Source organism: Geotrypetes seraphini, chromosome 6 (assembly GCF_902459505.1).
Source record: "Geotrypetes seraphini chromosome 6, aGeoSer1.1, whole genome shotgun sequence".
Lineage (NCBI taxonomy): Eukaryota > Metazoa > Chordata > Amphibia > Gymnophiona > Dermophiidae > Geotrypetes > Geotrypetes seraphini.
This window is the reverse complement of record NC_047089.1, coordinates 226684726-226712151: the sequence shown is the minus strand read 5'-3', so window position 1 is coordinate 226712151 and position 27426 is coordinate 226684726. Positions and strand designations below refer to the sequence as shown.

The 27426-nt window shown below is 44.2% G+C and overlaps 1 protein-coding gene across 2 annotated transcripts in view; it reads left to right on the top strand.

Moving 5' to 3' along the window:
* The window catches only part of LOC117362562 (interleukin-5 receptor subunit alpha-like), a 74821-nt gene that overhangs the window by 18919 nt on the left and 28476 nt on the right, over positions 1-27426 (top strand). The window contains exons 1-6 of one of the 2 annotated variants that reach the window (XM_033949117.1): positions 10324-10356; positions 15514-15636; positions 19039-19202; positions 22815-22929; positions 24477-24597; positions 24707-24888. In XM_033949117.1, the coding sequence (XP_033805008.1) occupies positions 15552-15636; positions 19039-19202; positions 22815-22929; positions 24477-24597; positions 24707-24888 (667 nt within the window). In that variant the 5' untranslated portion in view covers positions 10324-10356; positions 15514-15551. Of the gene's footprint in view, positions 1-10323; positions 10357-15513; positions 15637-19038; positions 19203-22814; positions 22930-24476; positions 24598-24706; positions 24889-27426 lie in introns of those variants that run through there. The other variant, XM_033949118.1, reaches the window with a different exon arrangement.

Below are 27426 nucleotides of genomic sequence, written 5' to 3'. Positions count from 1 at the left end.
CCGACCAAGACGAGCAGGCTGGGGGGGGGGGGGGGAAGGCTAGGAGCGAGGCTGGGGTGTGGCGTGGGCGTAACGGGGTGGAAATGGGTGGAACTGGCCAAACCTGGGGGCTGGTCTATGGATCTGGATTTTACATACGTAAAATCTGGTAAACCTATATCCATGGCCAAACCAGCGTAATTTGAGAGTACAGAAAAGCCATGTGGCTTAAGAACAAACCAAGAAAAAACTGCAGACAAGGATACAAGATGCAAGCTAGGTTTATTCATAAAAATATATTGCGGTTAATGTAACCACCTTTATACAAACCAGGGGACCTGACACGGTCGGTGTTTCGGTATACACTTCATCAGGGGTCCCTAATTTGTAAAAGGTCTCAAAACAAACCGCAACAAAAATAAACTTGAGCCTGTGTAACATCAGAAAATTCGCCAAGAAAGTCTCTCTGTGGAAGAATTGCCGAGAAAGTCTCTCTGTGGAAGAATTGTCGAGAAAGTCTGTCCGTGGAAGAATTACCGAGAAAGTCTGTCCGTGGAAGAATCTCTGGGAAAGTCTCTCTGTGGAAGAATCTCTGAGAAAGTCTCTCCGTGGAAGAATCTCTGAGATTATGATGGGGGGCTCCCTAGTTGCTTATGCTGTGTGGGTTAAGTGTTGGGGTGCATCTGTGTTGGCTCTCTCTGACATCACTTCCGGGTCCCACACCTAGGAAGTGATATCAGAAGGAGAGCAGACATGACACGGGCAGCAAGTTCGTGATGCTGCTCCCACCGGGAAAATGAAAGAGGTACGGGGAAAGGGAAAGGGTGGTGTGCTCAGAAGGGGGGGGTTGGGAAGGAGTGGAGGGGTGGGAGAGAGGCGCCACTCACCCTCGCTATGCCACTGTATTCACCCCTATGTGCAACACACTTGGCACATGGTGTCTGAAGTTTCCGTCAACCTTCCCCAAAAAATACTCTGATGTCTGGTCACTGAAATACTGCTCCGCTGCTGCAATCACCTTCGAATCACTTGAAAATTGTCACCCTTTCAAGCTCTTTCCAAGGTTTGGAAACATAAAATAGACAGATGGGGCAAGATCTGATGAGTAGGGTGGATGGTCTGTGCCCTGAAACCCGAACTGTGTCAAAACAGCCTTATCTTGCAAAATGAGAAGCTTCCTTCTCCTTTTTTCTTTCAATGCCTCTTTTAATCGGCACAGCAATTTACAGTTTCTGCCAGGTACTTGTGACCTGGATTGGCCACTGTTGTAAATTGGTGGAACTGTTGTAAATTGGTGGGTTTGATGGACCATTGCTCTGACCCAGTATGGCTGTCTTATGTTCTAATAGGGCCTTAAGTTTTTCGCAGGTTGTTCTCAAAGCTTCAGACGTCCAAGGTATACCGTGACCAAAGTTAAGTAGCTGATTTTCATTTAAAACACTTGCATGACTGAATTCCAAGTGCAATGATGTTTGTCCACTTGAATTCTCCAGGCAATCAGATACCGATTGAGTTTTTACTATGGATCATATAGTTCTGCACTGGAAGTGACCTTGTTATGTATAGTGCAGCAGGGGACATTTTCATAAAGAATTAAAAAAAAAAAAAAAAGAAGTGCATTGGAAGGGAGAGACTGCACAAAAAAAAAAGTAGACCGAGATGGACAATGGAAAGTGATAGACTAGACACAGCAGAAAACCTTTCTGTGCTGTATAATCAGAAGCCCAGTGTATAAATGCTAGCATTAGCCTCTAGGTGGCGCCTAAGAATATGTCTGGTAGCACACTGAATTTTTCAATTGCTCTGATGTACAGGTGCTTAAGTTCCTGATCAAACCTGTGCTAATCTGCACTCTCGTACTCCCCTTTCCTTCCTCTGAGTGAATTCTATTAACTACCACCCTCTAGCATCTGTCTATTAGTTTCTAATCCAGTTCATCCCATTGGGTCCTAACTTCAGCTTGTCAGGTTTATTCAAGAGCCTCCTATGAGGAACTGTGTCAAAAGCTTTGCTAAAATCTAAGTAAGTTACATTTAGCGCATGTCCTTGATCCAATTGTCTGGTCACCCAGTTGAATTCTTTGACTAACCTGCTGATTTTTGCTGCACGTGTAAACAGTGGCATAGTAGGGGGAAGTGGGAGGGCGGGACCATCCTGGGCGCCATCTTGGTAGAGGCACTGGCACCTCTCTACCCCCTATGCCATGCTTATGCCCTCCCTTGCCCGCCCCCCTACCTCTTTAAAAATCATTGCCAGCGGGAGCAACTACCCTAGCCTGCTGTTCACTCCAGCCTGGCTCCCTCTGAAACTACTTCTGGGTCATGGGGGCAGGAAGTGACATCAGAGGGAATGCCAGCACGAGCAGCAGGCCGCAGAAGCTGCTCGTGCAGGTGAAGATCTAAAGAGATACGGGGGTGGGAAGGTAGGGCAGGAGGGTTGGCACGGAAAGAGTGGGGAGTGGCTGAGAGGAGGGCGCAAGGGGGCACCACTGTCCCAGGTGCCTCCTACCTTCACATCTTCACTATGTCATTGATAATCAACTGGCATGTTAAATAGACTCTGTCCCTGGCAGTATTAAAATCCAGGCTAAAAGCCCGCTTTAACTCATAACCCCCACTTGCTTGTTAAACATCTATGCCTGAGAAACTCCCAAACCCCGTTTGTCTGTTTGAATATATTGTAAGCTCTATTGAGTAGGGACCGTATGATGCTGTGTACGTCTAACAGTGGTATAGAAATAGGATTACCATATTTGTAAAAAATGAAAGCAGCTGGGGAGGAAGTGGATGGGGGAGGTGTGAGAGCCATCTCCTCTGATCTCTGACCTCCAATTTTTTGGGGTGGGGGCATGGCTCCTTTGGCCACCCCCGTTCCGACACCCATGCACCCATTGCATTGATTAGCCATTCTACAGTATTCTGTCCTACTTTAGTTTCACTGCTATTACAATTACCCACGCATAGCTTAAAGAACTGTAAATAAATAACTCTCAGATTTAAAATTTTGTCGGCTTTGCAATTTTATCATTTTATAATGTTCTGTGAAAAATATTTGCTCCCTTTAGTGTGCCGGAGCTAAAAAAAAGTTTGAGAAACACTGTTATATGTGCTTGAAGTGGCAACCAATGTAACTCCCTCAACAGCTACTCACTGCCCTATCCAGACATGTAGGGGTCCTTTTACCAAACAACAGTAAAAAGTAGCCTTATTCCACCCTGCACTAAGGCCGTTCCTACCAATGGGTAAAATGGCCAGATACTAATTTTCCCATTAGCTCGTGGCCCCCTACTGCCATCCATTTTGTAGGGGTAGGGACTTGTGCGTGGCACCTGATGCCTTATCAACCTTTCCGCTCCCTCGCTCTTCTCAATATCACCAACCCAGGTATTCCAGCTTCAGGACAGATCACAGACGATTACGCTCATAACTCAATGTTCTCTGTTGTTGGCCCCGCCCTGTCTACATCCCCTATCTACACTTCCAGACTTCTCGCCAAAGATTCAAAACTGACTTTAAAGCCTTTCGCTTTAACCTTTAACCTATTTCATGAGTGTCAAAGTCCCTCCTCGAGGGCCGCAATCCAGTCGGGTTTTCAGGATTTCCCCAATGAATATGCATGAGATCTATTAGCATACCATGAAAGCAGTGCATGCAAATAGATCTCATGCATATTCATTGGGGAAATCCTGAAAACCCGACTGGATTGCGGCCCTATTTCTACCCCTGGTATGGTAGCCTTTGAGACCATTTCACCCCTACCCCCCCATCATTGACCTTCCTGCTCTATCTATCCTGTCAATCATTGTTCTTTTTTCTCCCCACCCATACTTGTTCCTCTTCTCTCTTTCTCTCCTCTCTGCCTCATACTATCTGTTAGAAATGCAAGCTGCTCGGGATAGCAACTTGAAAACTAAACCTATGCTAATCACTTAGGGGCTGTTTGTACAGTGTGGGCCACGGAAAAGTAGCCCGCCTCTAATATCAGTGCCAGAAAGATGGCGTTCTCCCTGGAACAGCGAATAGTGATTCTCGAAGGCTATGTGCCGACAGATACCCAGGAATAAAAGCACCAGCTAAATGTTGTAATCAGAGTCTGGTTTGGAAATGGCTCGTTCATCTTGTCATACTATCGCCGGAGGCGGGCTACTTTTCCGTGGCCCACCCTGTACAAACAGTGTCCCGATTGTAGGCGACAATAGATTTCCTACTGCTATCTCACCAGCCAATTGGGACGCATGTTTTTTGCTTTTTTTATTTTTTTTTTGGGGGGGGGTTAATCCATGCTGTAAAGGACGCCTACAATATTGCTGTCTGACTCGCCTATGGAGGTGTCTAGGCATGTCTACTGATATTTATGTAACATCTCTTTAAATGTAACAACACTGTATTATGTATCATCGCTGTAAATGTACAGTCTCTTCTATTGTTAACCGCATTGAACTTCCATGGTATTGCCGTATACAAGAATAAAGTTATTATTATTATTATTATTACCAAAAGCCAGCGTGGGCAAGGTTTCTTCCAAAAGTGGCCTTGGGCATCCATAAACATTCCTATGAGTCTCCAAAGGCCTTAAATGTAGGTAGGCCTTTAAAATGCTGGTCTACATTTAAGGTGGTCTGTAAGGAAAAAAAAGACGCGATTCTCTAAAAGACGCCGATGCATGATTGGCATGCGATTGGCAGCTGACGAGATCAGCATTCTTTTGAGAATCGGGCCCTTAGTGCACGGTAACGCCCATGCGCCAATCAATTATCACAGAGCACGCTCACTCTCCACCCCCAGACCCACCCTAAACCCACCCTCAGCGCTAATAAATAAATTCTATATTTTAGCATTCTCCAAATGACCACAGGATGCCTCAGCCCACCCCCATGGTAAAAAGCCATTTTTTTTGCTGTGCTAAGTATGGGTTGGTGTTTCCTGCAGTTTTGTTAAAGGGCCCCTTAGTGCTGGTGCAGAATATTCATATTTTATTTAATTGATGCAACCAGCATTATAAAAAAAAATAAAAAAAAATGTCGACTTTGGTGGCTGAAAATCAATCCAGTAATTTTAATCCTCATATTTCAAAGAATATGAAACTGAAGGAGAAAGGGTGATCACAACCTGCTTAGCTAAAGGAGCCTCTTGCACCACATCGGTACAGATCTCGAGAAATCAAGAAATACAGAAATAACTTTGACCCAACAGCAGCCTGTTCTTAAATTCTTAGGGGTCCTTTATCTAAGCTGCGATAAACACTAATGCATACTTCCCTCATTTACTCTTACTACCCCTCTCGTGCACTTCTTCACTGAATGATCACTGACTTTGGTTACCATCCTTTCATCAAGCTTAATACGATTCAACAAGGAAGAGGGGTTTTTTCCCCCCCAACATAACACCGATTTCATGGAATCCATTACCCCAACATATTAGGTTGAACCAATCCTATCTCAGATTTAGATCTTTACTTAAAACATATCTCAACTGGTAAAGGGGGCTGCTTTTTGGTGGCTTTGGCGTAGCAGAGCAGTAGGGTTGAAACACAGAAACAAGCTTCAAGCTAGAGGTCTGCACGGGAACGGGGATTGCGGGGGTCCCGCGGGAATCCCCCCATAACCCACAGGACTCCCACGGGGACCCCCCTCTGGCCCACGGGACTCCCACAGGGATGGAAGGCTTTGGAAGCAGGGTTCGTCCATATAATATAATGGACACGTCAGCCTTAGTAAAAGAGAGGGTTTATAAGTTAATTACCTGAACAGAAAACAAAAAAAGAGTTCCACTAAAGAGATTCCACAAGGAAAATAGCAGCGCAAACATAAAAGAAACTGTGGAATTGATGATCTTGTCAGAAGTAATTGCTGCTTTTTATGGGGACAGGCGGGGATGGAGGTAATTCCTTGCGGGGATGGTGGGGACAGAGAGGATCCTGACAGGGATGGGTGGGGACAGAGAGGATCCTGGTGAGAACGGAGAGGATCCTGATGGGGATGGGTGGAGATGGAGAGGATCCTGACGGGGATGGGTGGAGATGGAGAGGATCCTGACGGGGATGGGTGGGGACGGAGAGGATCCTGATGGGGACGGGTGGGGACGGAGAGGATCCCGATGGGGATGGGTGGGGACGGAGAAGATCCTGACGGGGATGGGTGGGGATGGAGAGGATCCAGGTTGGGACGGAGAGGATCCTGACGGGGACAGGTGGAGATGGAGAGGATCCTGACGGGGACGGGTGGGGACGGAGAGGATCCTGGCGGTGACAGGTGGGGATGTAGAGGATCCTGATGGGGATGGGTGGGATTTCTGTCCCCGTGCAACTCTCTACTTCAAGCTTCACCAGGTCTTTCTTCGTGTTATTCACACCATTCCGGGTGATGACTTGCCCAGGGTCACAAGGAGCAGCACTGAGATTTGATCTCACAACCTCTGGGTGGAGAGGCAGCAACTCCACCAGTGAGCCACACTTTCCCTATGCTATCCAACCTACTAAAACTGAGGGCCCCTTTTTAGGGTTACCAGATTTTCCTTTCGGAAAATCCGCCCCCCCCCAGGCCCGCCTAGTTCCACCCATCCCCGCCCATATCCCGCCTTAGCCCCGCCTCCCGCTGCTTGCTTCTGTCGAGCAGGGAGGACGTCCGCGCATGAGCAGATGCTACATGATGATGTCATGCGCACACACGCTTATGCATGACTAGGGGACACTTGATGAAGTTACAGGGAAATACTTTTAAAATCAATAGGAGGAAATTTTTTTTCACTCAGAGAATAGTTAAGCTCTGGAACGCGTTGCCAGAGGATAGCGTAACTGGTTTTAAGAAAGGTTTGGACAAGTTCCCGGAGTAAAAGTCCATAGTCTGTTATTGAGAAAGACATGGGGGAAGCCACTGCTTGCCCTGGATCGGTAGCATGCAATGTTGCTACTGTTTGGGGTTCCAGAACCTTGCTATTCTTTGAGATTCTGCATGGAATCTTGATACTCTTTGGGGTTCTAGAATCTTTTGTTACTCTTTGGGATTCTGGAATGTTGCTACTCCTTGGGTTTTGGCCAGGTACTAGTGAATGGGCTACTGGGCTTGATGGACCATTGGTATGACCCAGTAAGGGTCTTATAATTCTATATGGTCCCGAACTGGAAGCGTTTCAAAACCTGGACAAAGTGCCGGGTTTTGAAAAGCCATCTGCACGCCTGGACATGTTCTCTAAAAAGAGAACATGTCCGGGTACATCTGGAATCTGGTAACCCTATCTACTGTGGCTTAGTAAAAGAGGGCCTACATAAATACAGACGCAAAATCATATGCCAGTCAGGCACGAGGGTGTAATTTTGGTGACCACCGCAATCTGTGAGTTCTCCAATAGTTCCATTAAGGTCTTGGCCATCCACAGAATCATCTTTCTGGCTACTTCGACCACTTCCTGCCTCCCACTGTTACGTCTTCATGCTCGCTTGTGGTCAGTCCTTTTATAGCTTATTGTAGTCATCATTTCTAGTAATATATACTTCTCTCAATGCAGAACTCAGTGTGTCGCAAGGCCCCAGAGTTACAGACATTTGTTTGCTTATTGTTACAGCTGTGAAGCTTTAAGAGTTCTTTTAATCTTACCTTTGTGGCTTACCATGACTCGGTCATAGTTTCTTGACTCGGTCCTGGAGTCGCCCCTTGCCAGTCAGGTTTTCAGGATATCCACAATGAATATGCATGAAAGAAATTTGCATATAATGGAGGCAATGTATGCCAATCAAGTTAATGCATATTCATTGTGGATATCCTGAAAACCTGACTGGCAAGGGCCAAGTTGAGAAACACTGGAGTAGATGAGTAGTGCTGCCCGATTCAGGAAAAAAATTTTTGATTCGATTCAGCCTATTGAATCGATTTTTTTTTATTCAATTCGATTCGATTTTCCTGCCCAATTGGGTGTTTTTTTCCAAACATCCTGGTAGGTTTATTTTATAGCCTCTTCACCCCCTTTGCCCTCTCCTACCCACACTGGTCCTGTGGTGTAAACAAAATAAACAAACAAAAAAGACTTTTCCTCTCTCTGTTAAATCCTAGCTCACGTTTGCGGTCTAACACCAGCTCTGGCAGGATACACGTTTCAAATATGACATATTGTAATCACAAAACAGAAAATAAAATTAGTTTTTGTACCTTTTGCTATCTGGTCATTATTCAAATCATGTTGGTCCCAGGCTCTGGTTGTCTTCTGATAACTCGCTTCTTTTTTCTTTCTCCGTGTTAACCATCCATCTTCCATCTCTGTCCTCCCCTTCCATTTCCATTCCTTTCCCCTGGTCTGGCATCTGTCTCCTTCCCCCCCCCCATGCCCTGACATCTCTCCCTCAATGGTCTAGTATCGCCTTTCCTTTCCCTCCCTCCTATGGTCTTGGCATCTCTCTTTCCTCTCCTCTCCCTTCCTGGGCTTCCTTATCCCTCCTTCCCTCTCTCTCCCCAATTGGGTGCAGCAGCAGCATTTCTCTTCCCCCCTTCCCCTCTCACTCTCCTCCTCCACTGTTTTTCCCCCTTCCCCCATCCACTTTTCTCCTCCACTGCTCTCCCCTCAGTCCTGCTGCAGCATTCTCTCTTCCATGTTAAGTCCAGCAGCATTCTCATCTGTTCCAAATCCAGCAGCACCTCTCTCTATCACCTCCTTCCACTACTCAGCTCCAACAGTACATCTAGCTGCAGCACCTCTCCTTTCCACCTCCAGGGAAAACAGCACCTCTCCTCTCTGACTAGCAAGGCTCCTCTCCCTTCCCTTTCCCTCCCCTCTGACTAGAAGCAGTACCTTACCCACTCACCTTCCAAGACTAGCAGAACCACTCCCTCCTCTCCTCGCCTCCTATCAGCACCTCTCCCTCTCATCTCCCAGGTCCATCGGCAACACGCCCCCCTCCCAATTAACAGGCTCTCACCGGCTTGTGGATTCCCCGGCTTGACTTGGCACAACCTGAAGTTCTGTGTTTGACTCCGGCCAAAGAAAGTAAAAAAGAAAAAAAAGCCCGAAAAACCAGGCGATTTTTCAAACCCTCCCGGTAACACTATCCTGGATTAGCAGCTGCACCACGCTCTCCTCCGTAGCTTTAGCAGGTCAATTCCCTTCCGCAGCCTCAGGGCCTCTGCTAGGCCATCCCGCTTCCAAGGAAGAAGGAAGTTGCATCATCGGAGGCGGGACTAAGTGACTTGGGTGTTGATGCTGTTGCTCTAATCCAGGGGTAGGGAACTCCAGTCCTCGAGAGCCGTATTCCAGTCGGGTTTTCAGGATTTCCTCAATGAATATGCATTGAAAGCAGTGCATGCAAATAGATCTCATGCATATTCATTGGGGAAATATACGGCTCTTGAGGACCGGAGTTCCCTACCCCTGCTCTAACCACTGTGCCACACTCTCCTGCAATACAATATCAGAAGTGAGCCAAGTTAGAACAATGAAGCCATTGTGACATCACTGATAAGGTTGGCTTTTATTGGTGGAATGAAGCATTATGACATCAGGGAAAGAGATTAGGACTTGTATACCATCTTTTTGCAATTTTGCAACCCCATTCAAAGCAGTTTACATACAGGTACTTCTTTTCCCTATCTGTCCTGGTGGGCTCACAATCTGATCTAATGTACCTGGGGCAGTGGAGGATTGCCCAGGGTCACAGGGAGCAGCAGAGGGTTTGAACCCGCACCCTCTGGGTGCTGATGCTGTTGCTCTAACCACTGTGCCACACTCTCCTCCAATACAATATCAGAAGTGAGCCAAGAATAGAACAATGCAGCCATTGTGACATCACTGATAAGGTTGGCTTTTATTGGTGGAATGAGGCATTATGACATCAGGGAAAGGGATTGGGACATGTATACCACCTTTTTGTAGTTTTACAACCACACTTAAAGAGGTTTACATACAGGTGCTTCAAGCATTGTCCCTAGCTGTCCTGGTGGGCTCACAATCTATCTAATGTACCTGGGACAGTGGAGGATTAAGTGACTTGCCCAGGGTCACAGGGAGCAGCATGGGGTTTGAACCCACAACCTCAGGGTGCTGAGGCTTTAGCTTTAACCACTACGCTTACTAGCACGGCCACTGACTGACCATCTGGTCTTCTAGAGGTGTTTTAAAAGTCAGATTGGATTCTGAACAGAAAGCTGGACCCGGCACACAGCCTGCTCTTGAGTGATACGTGGCAATGCACCTTATGTTGCACTAGCCAGGAAGTTCTAGGGAAGAATGAAGAGAGCTGACTCAGCCTATCAATCTTGCACCATTTCCCGTTTCTTGAGAAGGAAATGGGCTCAGACGTATAAGTATATGACTAGAGACATCTGTCAGTTACCGTACATTACTCCAATTAGCTGAGACCAAAGAGCTCTCTGTGTCCATCAATCATTTACATAAGGTAAGGAAAACTATTCTGACATTCAGATATAAAACCAAATTGCAATTGCTTGCTCCTATCACACAATTGAAACTACTGTTGTTATGGTTACTAGTTCATGTTATAACTTTTCTTTATTTTTATACTAATGAAATGCAAGGTGGCTATTATGCTCGGTTTATCTTCTAAAATAATAAAACGTTATGCACAATTTATTAATACTGAAGACAATAGGACTGTACAGCCTACATATGCTAATTTTGTCTTGTTTCCCCTGGCATTTATGGGAATTTTCATTTAAAAAAAAAATGTTTTTGTTTCAGGAGTAATATCGACAGTAACATACACTCTTCCAATACTACTAACACTATTAACGATTTGTAGATGTACGCAGCGCTGTACAGAGTCACGAAGGAGAGAGTCCCTGTTCAAATGAGCTTACAATCTAATCAATCAAGACAGACAAACAGGATGCCAGGGAAGGGGGTTACAGTTAGCGGGGGGATGGTTAAACTACTGGCTGGGGTGATGAGCAGAGGACAGTGTTGAGTAAGGTTATGAGTTGAAGACAGTCTCAAAAAGGTGGGCTTTTGGTCTATTTTTGAACAAGGGAAGGGGCGTGACGCATAGACTCGGGTAGTCTATTCCAGGCATACGGGGCAGCAAGATGAAAGGAATGAAGTCTGGAATTGGCAGTGGAGGAGAAGGGTACTGATAAAAGCAACTTATTTGAGGAACGGTGATCAAGGAGAGACAAGAGGAGAGATATTTTGTAATATTGTCTATTTATATATTTTACCTATGTTTATAATTTTTAGGATTATCTTGTACATCGCCTTGAATGTAGAGTAGGCGATTAATCAAATTATTTAATAAACTTGGAAACTTGGATATTGATGGGCAACAGAATGAACTCACTTTTAGGTTAATAATAGGAGTTTGAATTGTATACAAAGGCGGATAGGGAGCCAGTGAAAGTGATTTGAGGAGAGGGGTAACGTGAGCGTAGCAAGGTTGGCAGAAGATAATTTGTTCAGCAGAGTGTTGCACAAAATGCAGGGGGGAGAGGCGGTTCAATGGGAGACCTGTTAGAAGTAAATTGCAGTAGTCTAAATCTCGAAAGTGCACACATCTGCACATAATGCACATATTTGCATACTTCTGAAAGATTATGCACTATTTCCCAAAAATGTGCCCTATTCACTATTTACAACACAGGAAAAAAAATCTAATTTGTTTTCTCCCTGGCATTTTGGGCAAAAATAAACACATGACAACATGGAAAATGTCAATTACATTTTCCATTTGTTTCAGATGAAGGTACAGCCCCAGTAGTTTGTATATCAAGAGTGGTAGTACGTTCTGTAACATGTTTTTATCCAAACAGCATTGCAATACAGTGTTCCCCCAGTCATTCGTGGTTGGCGGTCCCGGTCATTCGTGATACATTCTGACCACGAACCGCCAAGGAGAGGGCAGCGGGAGAGGCAGGAGAGAGCAGCCGGAGTGCCGGCGAGTGCAGGAAACCACTCGCTGTATGCTCCGACCGCCTCTTTGACATGCAGCTCCTGATTGGTAAGGCCTGACTTAGTGCAGGAAGAGGCGGTCGGAGCATACAGCGAGTGATTTCCTGCGTTTGCTGGCGCTCCGGCTGCTCTCTCCTGCCTCTCCCGCTGCCCTCTCCAGTCTTCCCCATTGAAACCCCGTATTTGCGGTTTTTCAAGATTCGCGGGGGTTCCTGGAACGGAACCTCCGCGAATATCAGGGGAGTACTGTATACTGCATAACTGGAGCTTTTAAGAAATGCATTTCTGCAGCCTGTAGTCAGGGCCAGCTCAACCTATGGCTCTGGAAAGGCACTGGCTCAGGGCGCCAGTGACAAAGGGTGCCAAAATCCCAGTCCACTATATTTTCCTCTTTCTTCCCTCCCCCTTACAGCTCAGGGGGTAGGGGGTGGAGGAATAGATGCTGGATCAGGATTTGGGAGTCCTTAATCATGGTTGGGGGCAGGGGCGTAGCCAGCCCTCCAATTACTCCTCTCCTCAAGTCACTTCATTGGTTCCCTCTCTGTTTCCAAATACAGTTCAAACTCTTCTTACTGACCTATAAATGTATTCACTCCGCTGCTCCTCAGTATCTCTCCTCTCATTTCTCGGCACAGTTCCCCCCCTCCCCCCCTGGCTATCAGATAAGTCTCTCTTATCTGTACCCTTCCCCTCTACAGCCAACTCCAGACTTTGTCCATTCTGCTTTGCTGCACCGTACGCCTGGAACAAACTGCCTGACTCGATACGTCAGGCTTCATCTCTGGCAGCATTCAAATGCAGACTCAAAGCTCACTTCTTTGAAGCTGCTTTCAATTCCAAACTCCAACCCATCTTCTAAGCACCAATATCTGTCTTATCATTCCCTCTGTAACTCCTCTACCTGAGCACCTTCTTGTCCAGTTTGCCCTGACTAGATTGTAAGCTCTTCTGAGTAGGGACTGTCTCTTCTGTGTTTCGATGTACAGTAGCACTATAGAAATGATTATTTATTTATATCAATTTCTATCCCGTTCTCCCAGAAGCTCAGAACGGGTTACAAGTAGACATTCACAATCGTTTGAAAACAGACTAGTCATGACAACAAATAGGTTACAGTAGACAATAACGGCGCTTATTTTAGAGACCAGACTGGTCATAGCGAAGAGTACTAGGAGAAGTATATTGAGGAGGCAGTTTTTAATGGCCCAATTGGCGGAAGAGGAAGGTCTTTACTGCTCTGCAGAAGGTCATTAGCGAGTCTAGCGACCTGATCTGTGTGGGTAGTCGGTTCCATAGCTGAGGAAATGGCTGTGGATCTTTTTGTATGCCGTACTCATTCGGAGGGATCTCCCTGCGGGAATGCTGTCTTTGTTCTGCTTTGGAGCGGAGGGGGCAGTTATGGGTGTATAGGCGTAGCTTGGATGCTATGTAGACTAGGGTTTTTTGGTAGAATCTCTTGTGTGTCATGACTAGGGCTTTGAAGATGCATCGCTTTTTGACTGGTAACCAGTGAGTTGCATAGAGCGCTGTAGTAATGGGGTCATGGTAGCTGAGGTTGTATAGGAGTCGAATTGATGAGTTCTGGACTTTTTTGAGGTGTTTTTGATCTCTTGCAGCGATGCCATTGAATAGGGAATTGCAGTAGTCTAGTCTAGAGAGTACGTAGGCATAAAGCAGTTGGGTTAAGTCTGTTTCTGGGAGGTAGGGTTTGATCCTTCGCAGTTGGCGAAAAGTGCGGAATAACTTGTAAATTTCATGGCTCCACATCATTTCCTTCTTGGTTGGGCTGAGACATTTTCAGCGGCCCCTGGTATTGTGATGTCATAATGCCTCATTCCACCAATGTGTAAGAGGCAACCTCATCGGTGATGTCACAGTGACTTGGTTTCCCTATACTTGTGCCCATTTACAAGATGCATTCGCCTAATTGAAACAAAAAGTGTCAAGAAGTGGAATAACTTGTAAGTTTCATGGCTCCTCATCATTCTCTTCTTGGTTGGGCTGAGAACTTTTGAGCAGCCCCTCCTATTGTGATGTCATAATGCCTCATTCCACCAATGCCTAGGAGCCATCGGTGATGTCACAATGGCTTGGTTTCCCTATACTTGTGCCCATTTACTAGATGCATTCACCTAATTGAAACGAAAAGTGTCAAGAAAAGTGTGGCATAACTTGTAAGTTTCATGGCTCCACATCGTTCTCTTCTTGGTTGGGCTGAGAACTTTTCAGTGGCCCCTCATGTAGCTAAAACAGCATTTCCTTCTGCATAGCGTGAGAAAGAGCATAACTTGACTACTACAGCCTTATAAAGAATATGACACATGTATTTTAAAAGCACGGTTTCATTTATAAAAATCTAGGTATTTTTGATAGGGGCTGAATCTTCATACCCTCTTCTATTAAAAGAGCACAAGAAAAACAAAACAAGGATACAAGGGTAAATTAATTTACAGAGAGCTATCTAACCATATCTGTTCTAGAGATATCTTTAATAAATTAAACTTATTATACTTCTGTTTTCTAAGCCAATTACTATTGGCTAGAAAGTAGATGTTATATAAACATGTTTTTCACTTGCAATATACCATACAGCATGGATCTAGTGTTAGGGGGCCGTGGTCCAGTGGGGACTTTGTTCCTGCTTTCCAGGGTGGGCAGGGACTAAGGATGCTGTACAGTTACAGGCAGCGTTCATAGGATCTTGTGGGAGTGAAGGGGATATCCCTGCCATTGACTGATTTTAAGGAGCACCTGGTTCTGGAGAGCTCAGCCATAGGATTTCCCCTGACAATGCATGGTTGGAGGCAAAGGGGAGTAGGCCTCGGATTAAAATTTGGAGAAAACCTCCAGATAAGTTGTAAACAGTGATCCAATGTGCCTTGCCAGGACTGGGGGGTCAAGTTTAAGATTCAATGGAAAAATCGAGTAAAAGAAAGAATCTACTTCCCCCTCCCTCCAAAAATTGTTTTGAATAGTTTTTGCTTTTGATTAATGATATCTCATCTCGAAGCAGGGACTTTAGATCATTTATTATTCTATTGTCCATTTATTATGAATTTTTGGAAATCAATTTGGGACCAAATTAATTGTTTATTAGACAATCCAGTGGCATTATCATATGATACTGTGCTGTTTGGTATGGCGATGAGAGGAAAAAGTCAGATTTCTACAAATAATAACAAATTATTACTTATAATGGCTGGGGTTGCCATTCAACAAATTACGTATAATTGGAAAAATTGGAGTAGATTAAATTATAATTTTTGGTGGAATTCCTTATGTCATGTTTATAAAATGGAGAGATTTATTGCAATACAGCGGGGATGTTTCAGGAAATTTCAAGATGTGTGGGAGCCATTAACAAAGTATTGTACTGATTAGATGACATTTTTTCTCTTAAATTTACAAGTTCAATTGTGAGAGGGGGAGGGGATAATTTTATTGTTACTTATTGTATAAGGTATTGATTATATGATAGGGAAGGGTGGGAGATAAGAGCATATCATTTATACCATTGATGATTATTAAGTGATATATTTATTGTTAATTTGTTTGGACATATTGTCACACTTATTGTAAGTTTGAAAATGAATAAAGAATTAAAAAAAAAAAAAGATATTTTTTTTAATTAATGGAGATCCCTCTATTGCAGATCAAGTTATACCAATTTTTCAAAATTGTAAACGCGGCATGGTTGCTACAATAGGACTTGGTCCCTTGATTTGGATGCTAATAATATTTCCTAAGGACTGTGTTCTATCTCAGGATACAAAATGTAAGTAAAACCCTAGACTACTCCTCTTGAATTTAAGGATGTTTGCTAGATTGGAAAATTCAGAGATTCCGTGATCTGGGAATTATTTGCAAAAAAAACCCCCAAAAACAAAGAGAGCGTGAGAGAGAGGGATTAATTAGGGGGAAAGTTTTCAAAATACTTATGTGTCTTGCTTCTCCTTATATGATCAGGTTTATTAAAACTCTATCTGTAAGGTATAGAACAAGGAACAAACAGAAATTGTTAACCCCATCTTGGAAGGGCTTAAAGTTCCTTAAAACTTTCTCTACAAAGGTTCCCAAGGCTTGTATACTAGACAAGACAAAAAGATGAGAACCAGGATTGTTCTAGGCACTGGAGTAGTAAAGGGTGTGTGTGTGTGGGGGGGGGGGGGGGGGGAGGTTCCACCCTAGGCACGATCTTTCTAAAGCAGAGGTGTCAAAGTCCCTCCTCGAGGGCCACAATCCAGTCGGGTTTTCAGGATTTCCCCAATGAATATGCATTGAAAGCAGTGCATGCAAATAGATCTCATGCATATTCATTGGGGAAATCCTGAAAACCCGACTGGATTGCGGACCTTGAGGAGGGACTTTTATACCCCTGTTCTAAAGGATGCAGGCACCTGTCCTCCTCTCTGTCACCCCTCCTTCCTGACCCACCCCTGCCACGCGCGTGCGCCCCTTCCCGTCCCTGGCACCTGTTTCATTTTTCCTGCGCGAGCAGCATTATGAACTTGCTGCCTGCGTCAGTGTCGCTTCTCTCTGACATCACTTCCGGGCCCCGCGCCTAAGAAGTGACGTCGGAGGAATAGCCAATATGACACGGGCAGCGAGTTTCTGCTGTTGCTCTCGCCTGGAAAACAAAAAAGGTACGGAGGGAGGGAAGGTGGGCGGGTGTGTGACAGGGGGGTCATGATTGAACCGGGGAGGGGGGCAGAGAAGAGGGTGTGGGCATCACTTACCCTCGCTACGCCACTGGTTCTAGGTAAGGCTTAATATCATTGTACCTCCAAGAAGTGAATCCAACACAACAGCGCAAACTAGGAATAATGAAAGCAAATGGCTTGACAAGAAACACTGGAGGCTTTAGGACACAGAGCTGGGCGGGCCTGGGGGTGGGGCTAAGGGGCCAGATTTTCATTCTGGAAAATCTGCTAACCGTATTCATATATAGCCCTATGAACCATACATGCAATTTTAAATTGAATTCTATACTTGATTGGCAGCCAGTGTAGTTCTATCAGCAGCGCATGCTCGGAGGCCCTCCAGACACGGCCCTGAGCTCAGGGAAAACAAGACGAGGTTCATGGGGGGGGGGGGTGGAGAGCAGGAGAGACACCAACGCTAGAAGTGACTCAATCCCTGGCGACACACCCAGAGTCTCGCTGCGGCACACAATTTGAGCTTCAACATAGGGAAATGCAAGGTCATGCACGTGGGGAAAAAGAACCCGATGTTCACATACAAAATGGGGGGAACACCACTAGGGGTCAGTAACCTGGAGAGAGACCTGGGAGTGATGGTAGACGCAACACTGAAGGCATCAGCGCAGTGCGCCACAGCCTCAAAGAAAGCAAACAGAATGTTGGGTATCATTAAGAAGGGTATTACGACCAGGACGAAGGAAGTCATCATGCTGCTGTATCGTGCAATGGTGCGGCCACATCTGGAGTACTGTGTCCAGTACTGGTCGCCGTACCTCAAGAAGGACATGGCAGTACTTGAGGGAGTACAGAGAAGAGCAACTAAGCTGATAAAGGGTATGGAAAATCTCCCATATACCGACAGATTGAAGCAGTTGGGACTTTTCTCCCTGGAAAAGCGGAGACTTAGAGGAGACATGATAGAAACCTTCAAGATCCTGAAGGGCATAGAAAAAGTAGACAGGGACAGATTTTTCAAATTATGGGGCACCACAAGTACAAGGGGGCACTCGGAGAAATTGAAAGGGGACAGGTTTAGAACAAACGCTAGGAAGTTCTTTTTCGCCCAGAGGGTGGTGGATACATGGAACGCGCTTCCAGAGGCTGTTGTAGACAAGAAAACATTAAATGGTTTCAAAGAAGGTTTGGATAGATTCCTAGAAGAAAAAGAGATTGAAGGGTATAGATAGGTATAGACCACGGCCTGATGGGCCGCCGCAGGAGCGGACCGCTGGGCAGGATGGACCTATGGTCTGCCTCAGCGGAGGCAACTTCTTATGTTCTTATGTTCACTGCTTTAAACTATAGGAGTGTAGCTAAACTGGCGACACGAACCTGAGAGGATTCAGCTAAGTTGAACTGTATTTTAGCTGTTTGATTTCAAAATGTGACTTTCTAGATTTTTCCTTTATTGGATTTTGGATATATATATTTTTTCATTATTATTTTTGATTGCAATTAGATTTTCGGGGGTTTAAAGCACCTTACAGTTTTCCCCCCGTTTTTTTGAATGCACACTCGCACTTTATATTTATTTCCACTATATATTTTTTGAAATAGGGGAATTCATGATGTAAGGAGCAGTGTTTATTTAGACCAGGGATGCTCAAGTCCGGTCCTCGAGATCTACTGGTAGGCCAGGTTTTCAGTATATCCACAATGAATATGCATGAGAGAGAGATTTGCATACCAAGAAGGCAGTGCAGGCAAATTTCTCTCATGCATATTCATTATGGATATCCTGAAAACCTGGCCTGTCAGTAGATCTCGAGGATCGGACTTGGGCAGCCCTGATTTAGACCTTTGGTCTGGTATTAATCATATAAACCAGTGGTTCCCAACCCTGTCCTGGAGGAACACCAGGCCAATTGGGTTTTCAGGCTAGCCCTAATGAATATGCATGAAGCAAATTTGCATGCCTATCACTTCCATCATATGCAAATCTCTCTCATGCATATTCATTAGGGCTAGCCTGAAAACCAGATTGGCCTGGTGTTCCTCCAGGACAGGGTTGGGAATCACTGATATAAACACTTGCCTGGGGTTAACTATGATTTGAAGGGTTGACTGAGCCCATACTGAAACCCCATTATTACTACTATTCAGTATTTGTAATACTTGAGTTGCGGGTGTTATTCTTATTGGGGGGTAAAGGCTTTTACCAATTCTTCTGGATTAGTTTTCTTTTTTATTGGTAATTATCATTTTTTTGAAGCCTATTTGTTAAACCATAGGTGCCATTTAGAGAATAGCACTTAGGTAGGGGGTCAGCATTGATTTCTTAGGCGTAATATATAGAATTCCAGTCCTATATGTTTTGTGCTGCCACCTGTCCATGTGCAGCACACTTTTTTTTAAACATTGTGACTGGGGTTTTAAAAGTTGCTTCGCCTCTGCTATTGAATATTGACCTGATAAAAGTTTTTTTTTTAAATATAATGAAAGCTTTTTGTAAAATCAGCTATTGTTATATTTTTCAGTGGAGGACTTACACATATCTCTTACAAACTTGAAGATGACTGTGCCAAAGCCAGGATTTGTTCTTCTGACCTGGGATTGCAATGTAACTGATGACATACAGAAAGACACCAAATACACAGTTTCTGTGAGAAAATCATCAGGATCTGAGCCGGAAGAAACTCGAGTAAAATATTCCATATATGTGCCCATAATTTATACAACAGAATTATGTTCATATTACACTAGCTATGGATTCACATTTAGAATCCGTATTTGTGATTTCCATGCCTAAACATACACTGCCTAGTTAAATCTTGCTGAATATCACTCAGCATGATTTAAGTAGGTAGGAACTTGTTTCCATGGTTTTAAAAATGACCCTAAAATGTATAAATTGAATTTTAGGAGCTTGATTTCTTAATTGACAACTGTTATATGTGCAGTTTTGTGAAATACTGTATTGCATTTATACCTGTAGGAGAGAGGAAGATGGAAACCTGAGGGTGAGAGACAGTTATGAACTACTAACTAGAGTTAGGAGAGGGGAGGATGAGGAAGTCTCAGGAAAGCAAGATGCTGAGAGAGAGTTATGGACTAGGGTTATTTGAGGGGAAGAGGAAGTTTCAGGGCAATATAATGCTGAGAGAGTGAGAAATATTTATGGACTACAGTTAGGAGAGGGGAGGAGGAAGTTTCAGGCAGTGGTATAGTAAGGAGGGAGGCAGGGAGGGTAGACCACCCTAGGCGCTGTGTTGGTGGGGGCGCTGGCACCTCTCCACCCCACCATACCCTGCTCGCTCCATTCTTTCCCACCCCCCACCCCCTGTACCTCTATAGATCTCCTGCCTGTTGCCTGCTTGGTTCTCCTCTGAATCACTTCTGGGTCATGGAACCAGGAAGTGACATCAGAGAGAAATCCAACGCTGGCAGAGGAACATGCTGGAGAAGTCAAAGCTGGTGAAGATTTAGAGGTATGGGGAGGGGGAAGGGAGAGCGTGATTGTGGAGTGGGGGCAGGAAGGAGCGGGGCAGGGGGGCATAGAGAGGAGGGTGCGGGGAGGCACCTCTTACCCTTACTATACCATTGGTCTCAGGAAACCACTTCATGAGAGGGTAAGAGAATTACAGATGGAACAGGCTACCAAAAGGCTCTGTCTTTGCAGTTGCACAAAGAACATTTTGGATAGTCCTGTTTATTGTAAATATTTGAATAAACCAGCAATCTAACAATGCTAAAAACCAACATTTTACTCGCTATCAACCTTTAAGTGAATGTGACACAAAAAAAAAAATGCACACTTGTTCTTGATCAGTCCCTGCTATCTTTGGGTCACAGACTGTGAAGTCTTCCTTTTACAATTTATTAATTAAATTTTCTGTGCTGTTCTCTCAGGGAAGCTCAGAATGGTTTACATTAATTTATTCAGGTACTCAAGCATTTTTCCCTGTCTGTCCTGGCGGGCTTTCAATCTATCTGGGGAAATGGGGGGATTAAGTGAACATACTTTTGCTGGCAGGGATGCTGAGGCCCTGCCAGCCAAAGAGATGCAATCCTACCTTGTCCCACTTATCTCCCTGAAGTTCACATTATAAACATTACTGCATCCTCCCCAGAACTCAGGCCTTCTTGACTGGAGGATAAGTGCAAACCTCCTTTTTTATTCCCCCTGTTCAAAATAGAGCCGGGTCTTAATTGCTTCATACTTTGATCCATCAAAGTACTAGTGATACAGAGAAAGTATAGTTTTGAGCTTTGGGCAAACAGCAGGATGTAAGCACCTCTCCTGTCTACTAAAACATATGGAATATCAGAAAGGCCTTGAAGGGAGATTGTATTTTCAATGGTTCAGATTATCTGGTTGTTGTGCTGTAAAAGTATAGAATTGGGGTCTGAGTAAATATGTTGCGTGGATACGAGCGGAGATTATAGTCTGGGAAGTCTTGTTGCCATGTGGGGTGATAGCGGGTGGAGGGGTTTTCCAAAGGAACTAGCAGGGTCTGCATGTTAGGCTTTTTTCACCCTTTACCACCGTTTTGTTATCTTTCCCATGAACAAAAAGGCTCAAAATTCAAAATAAGATGCACAAATATTTCAGGGAGGTATATCAACATACAGTGGAACCTTGGTTTACGAGCATAATTCGTTCCAGAAGCATGCTCGTAAACCAAAATACTCATATATCAAAGCGAGTTTCCCCATAGGAAATAATGGAAACTCGCTTTGATACGTTCCCCCCCCCGAGGCCAGCGGCACTGCTCTCCCCCCCCCGCTCGCAAAGGCCCCCCCCCACCGCTCGAATCGGCACCCCCCCCCTGCGAGAACAGGCACCCCCTGCCTGACCAACTTTAACTCACCCCCCCCCCCGTCTGGCACCGGGAGAGGGAGAATTAGAAGGGCTTGAGCAAAGCCAGCAGAAGCAGGAAGAAGATCTTCAAGCGGCACCGGCACGTCCTGCCAGACGGGGGGGGGGGGGGGTGAGTTAAAGTTGGTCGGGTGGGGGGTGCTGATTCGAGCGGGGGGGGGCCTTTGTGAGCGGTTGGGGGGAGCGATGCGAGAATGTTTTGCTCGTCTTGCAAAACACTCGCAAACCGAGGTTTGACTGTATTTTATAATAGTACTTTATTTAAACAGGTTGTCCTCAGTGTGACAGTATAGCTCAAAGGAACAAAAAGCTCTACTGCTTAACTTTCCACCTCAGTTAAAACAGCGGAAAACTTGTTACCCACTGTCGGCCACACACCATCATTGGATATCCCTTATGTGCTATGTGGTTTAAATTAATATATATTTTTTGTGTGCACTAAAAATAATTGTGCTCAGTGAAAAAATACTCTCCCAGTAAATATTGTATAAAAATTTATATATCTATATATATGCATAACCAGATAATAAATGGTATAAATCATGTTCAATCAAAGGAAGTGTTGGCTAAACTTAGGGCCTGTTTTACAAAGCCGCGTTAGCGGCTTCCGCGCGGCAACAGCCCCGAAGCCCTTTAAATCTCTATGGGCTTCGGGGCCGTTACCGTGCTGCAGCCGCTAGCGTGGCTTTGTAAAACAGGCCCTAAGTTTTAATGACCAGGCAGTGCGTCTATGTGGAATGCAGCTTATATGCGTAATTTTAAAACTCCACCATCGCTCGCTCTACGGAGCTCCGTTTCAAGGAGCAAGACCTCTTCTTCAGGAACTACCCACATAAAGAAACTTTGGCGCCGCCATGAACATATAATTTCAAGAATGTTAATTCAGGTTTTTTATACATGGGGAAACCAGCATAGCATGCATTTAATTTGTGTTTGTCATAAGGCAGCACCAAATTTTCTGGTTCTTCATCGACTTAACATGCGTGGGATCTCTTAGAGCAATGGTTCTTAAACCTGTCCTTGGAGACCCCTCCCCAGCCTGTCAGGTTTTCAAAATATCCCTAATGAATATGCATGAAGTAGATTTGCATAGAATAGAGGTGACGGGCATGCAAATCTGCTTTATACATATTCATTAGAGATATCTTGAAAACCCGACTGGCTGGGGGTCCCCCCAGGACAGGTTTAAGAAGAGGAAGAGATAATGGTTACTGGCTGCGGATGGGCAAACTAGATGGGCCATTTGGCCTTTATCTGCCTTCATGTTTCTACTGCATGTTTCATCCTATGTTCAAACGCCCGCATCATATTGACATGCTATCCTGAACGCTTACCCTGTTAGCAGCTCTTAAGGATCAAGTTTGTGCATTGCTCTAACCATAGCATCGAGAAAGCAATTCAGAAATAAATAATTGCATGTTGTCGTACATATAGATATCAACTAAACATTTTGGAGAAGACATGGAACTACATAGAAGTTTATCATTCGGTGTCACAACAAGAATAAAACACTTACATTTGTCTACAGAAGCCTATTACATTCCGGAAGGTAATGCAGTGTTTTATTTATCAACTTTGATATACCGTTAGCACATGAGTATTAAGTGGTTTATAAAACTAGTACAATTGAAAAACATTACATACGTCGCCGAGAATTTCTTCTTCTGAGACCAGGGGGTCATTTCACTGGGGGCTACATTCTATCTGAGGCACCCTTGTAAGTCTATTGTTTGCCATCGATCAACTAAATATGTTTTCTTCAAACCCCAACAATTAATTGCTTTTTTGGCCTTGCCTTGACTGGTTGGGGATAAATTAAGTGCCTTATTAACCCAAAACAAGCCCCACACGGACAAACGATACACACAACCAGCAACACTACAAGGCCTTGCTTACAACCATTACACAAATTACTGGGGAGATATTCAATATTATTCTGTGATGAAAATTTAATCAAATATTATACTAATCACAAAAAATAAAATGTATTTAGTATGAAGTGCTCAGACCAATACCCTTTGATTCAGTGATCTCACCAAACTGGGGTATATTAGGGATCATCATATCACTTCATTGTCCCTATGCCACTCTGCACCAGCTCATAACATCCACAGCAAAAGCAAGAAAAATAACTTAGCTGCTAATGGCCTCCAAATCCAAATCCAGGCCAGGCACCCAACGGGGAACCCTCCGTTTCGCATCAAATCGCTGCGTCAGGGGTGTTCATATCATTGCTTCACATCCAGATATTCCAGACCCACCATACTCCTCAAACATGCTCACCACTTCATTGATCAAAACTGCGCCCTGTGCTCAGTTGTCCGCGCTCAGTTGTCGGCGCGCCTTTGTTCTCGCGCGCTTTTGACCCATCACCATTGCACACAATTCAGTCCAGGGTGGGCCTGGTTGGAACTAGCCCACCAATTTTGGGCTCAGCCCACCCACCCGCCAATCAGCAGAGGACTTTGATATAATCGCTGCCACAGGCAGCGGTTCCTACATGTTAATACTGTCTGACCCAGAAGCCTTCCCATTTACGTGTTTGTGTTTTGCATCAGAGGGAAAGTTTCGAGTCGGCTTCCGGCAGCATGTAGGAACCATTGCCGGCAACCTGAAGAAATGCTGCATGGGCTGGGGGAGGGGGGAAGGGAGAGAAAGAGAGAGGCTGCACATGCTGGGGTGTGGGAAGGGAGGGAAAGAGAGAGGCTGCTGTACAGGCTGGGGGGAGGAGAGAAAGAGAGACGCTGCATGGGCTGGGGGAGGGAGAAATATTGAATGTTGTGGTGTAGAGAGAAAGGTGGGACAGATGGAAAGGGATGCAAAAGGGAGGAATGTTGGACATAGTGATGGAGGGAAGGGAGGGAGAGAGATGGCACTTATCGTTTTCTACCAAGTCTGTTGGTTTGTGTTTTGGTTGGTTCATAATTGTGGTCTGCAGACCAAGACCTTTTCATTTGTTTCGTCAAATGTTAGAATGTGCCTCTTTATGTGACTCTGTGGGAGGGGTGCTAGGTATTGTGTATTAGAAATCACTTTCAGTTTTGAAGTGAAGCAATTGATTAATTTGAATAAATACATAAATAAGATTTGTTGCAGGCTTGAATGGGACATCAGTGGAAAATTTCTCCTGTGTGGCTTATAATGTCACTTTTATGAACTGTTCCTGGTTTGCGGGCAGGGAAGCGCCACAAGATACCCAGTATTTTATGATGTTGAGGCAAGTAACACTTTTTTTTTTTTTCACACTGGTTAATGAAAGTTTCATCTCTTATGTGACCTGTGCCTTAATAGTTCTAACTACATCTGAAATCCTTTGGAATGTGCAGGCAAGGAGAAAAAGTGGAAAAATGTCAACAATATCAAAAGGATTCTTTTGGAAGACTCATCGCCTGTCATTTTCAGCATTTGAACATAAACTTCGATAAGATAGCTTACATATTAATAAACGGTACCAGCAAAAAATCAAGAATCCAGATTTTCGACAAATGGTTCAAAATCAACAAGTATGGTAAGCCGAAAGTGTTTCTTTTTTTTGGGGGGTGGGGAAGTTTAAATTTGCATAAAACCAATTATACCAACATTGTTGGGTGTCTACCCAGGTGGAAACTCTGTAGACCAGGGCTGCCCAAATCCGGTCCTCGAGATCTACTGGCAGGCCAGGTTTTCAGGATATCCACAGTGAATATGCATGAGAGGGATTTGCATACCAAGAAGGCAGTGCAGGCAAATCTCTCTCATGCATATTCATTGTGGATATCTTGAAAACCTGGCGTGCCAGTAGATCTCGAGGACCGGACTTGGGCAGCCCTGCTGTAGACATTTTGTAACCATAGGTTTTTATATAAATGTTAAAAGTAAGTCAGGGAGTACTTTCCCTTTGAATATTGCCCATCAGTGGCATAATAAGGGAGGTGCAGTCTACCCCAAGCGCAGTCTTCCTAAAGGCGTGGCATCCCTCCTCCTCTCTGACCCCTCGCGCCTCTCCTTTCCATACGCGCGTGCCCCTTGTTTTCTCTGGCACGAGGTTGCTGCCTGCAACGGCATTGGTGCTCTCTCTGACGTCACTTCTGGGATCCGCGCCTAGCTGCTTTGACACGCAGCTCCTGATAGGTGAGGCCCGACTTTAGTACAGGAAGAGGCGGTCAGAGCATACCACGAGTGATTTCCTTCACTCGCTGGCGCTCTGGCTGCCCTCTCCAAGTTTTTATTCGTATTTAATGAATCGCTTATTTAATTTACTAAGCGATGTACAATATAATTAAAAAAAAATGTACAAATAAATATCTGGTGCTAACGTACAAAGTGACATTGACAATATAGGGTAAAACTAACGTGAGTCGTGAAGGAAAAAGGGGGGAAAAGTTACAATGCTGGTCATTAACCTTAATTGTTTCTTTTATATTCAATTGTATTTCTTCCTGTAACTATCCCATTACTTGATCTTGTATGTAAAAATAGTCCTGTTAGTTATGTTTAGTCATGTTATATTATGTTATGTATTTTATGATATTTTAATATGTTTAGTAATAATTTTGTTAGTCATGTATGCTTCCCCTAACTTTGTAATTTTTAGCTGTACATCGCTTAGAATTTGGAATAGGCAATTAATCAAATCTTATAATAAACTTGGAAACTTGGATTTCCAGTCGGAAAATACCGCGAATGACCGGGACTGCGAATTTGCGGGGGAGCACTGTATACTTTTTCTTTTTTATAAGTTTGTCACATGGCACAGGATCAGAGCATGCTCTCCTGCCTCAACTCTCATCCATTTTATTAGGTATTTCATCATTCCATTCCATACATCTCAACAGTGTTTTTTTTCACATCTTGTATGATCTTTGAAACACCATCATTTCATTTCATGTGAATTGTGGCACTCTCTCTTGTTGCACATCCAAGCCCTCATCCCTTCCACAAGACACCCCATATACCTCAATAGTGCTTTTTAAAAAAAAATAAATTTCTAGTGGTTTCTTCACCTTATTTCACCTTAAAAGAACCAGTTTACACTTATTTATTTATTTTTACTTTCATTTATTTATATTTCTTTTCTCCTTTCATATCACGTTTTCTCCTCATAGCACTGTCACACGCACCATTACTTTCAACGTTTTTTATACAAATTTTATCATCATTTTCACATGATCCTTACACTTGACCATGATACCATTTCTCGTAGGATCCCTGAGGAAGAAGTGTTTTTCGAAAAACGGACCATGTGGGATCCATCATTTACTTGAACAAGGACAAGTTTTTGGATACAATTATTCTATATATCTTGTGTATATATGTTTTTATGAGTTTTATTGAATAAATTCCTGCACTTTGTACATTCTTCTGCAGCTTTTTTTTATGTATGTTCCAGCACAACTCTAAAACGCATGGAGAAATTTCAACCAAACTTGGTATATATATGGTTTACTATCTGGGAAAAAATACTGTGAGGGTGGGAAGGAGGTGACATGTAAAAATGATCGAAAATGACAGATATTAGTGTCTAACCCATAGTTTTTGGACTCGCTGAGATTAATACTGACCCTCCCAATGCTGTTTAAGTCCAAGTTCAGCCCCATAGAGAGGAATATTTTTCTGGGAAGGGGGTGACATGTAAAAATAATTGAAAATGAGAGATATTAGTGTCCCCATAGAGAGGGCCATTATTGCTGCTAAAAATGCAGATGTCCACGAAATAAACAATCAAATACTTCCCTTTGTACCAGTCGTACTCACTGAATACATAAGAACATAAGCAATGCCTCTGCTGGGTCAGACCTGAGGTCCATCTTGCCCAGCAATCTGCTCACGCGGCAGTCCAGGACCTGTGCAGTAATCCTCTATTTATACCCTTCTATTCCCTTTTCCAGCAGGAAATTGTCCAATCCTTTCTTAAACCCCAGTACCGTACTCTGCCTTATAACGTCCTCTGGAAGCGCATTCCAGGTGTTCACCACACATTGGATAAAGAAGAACTTCCTGGCATTTGTATTGAATCTGTCCCCTTTCAACTTTTCCGAATGCCCTCTTGTTCTTATATTTTTTTGAA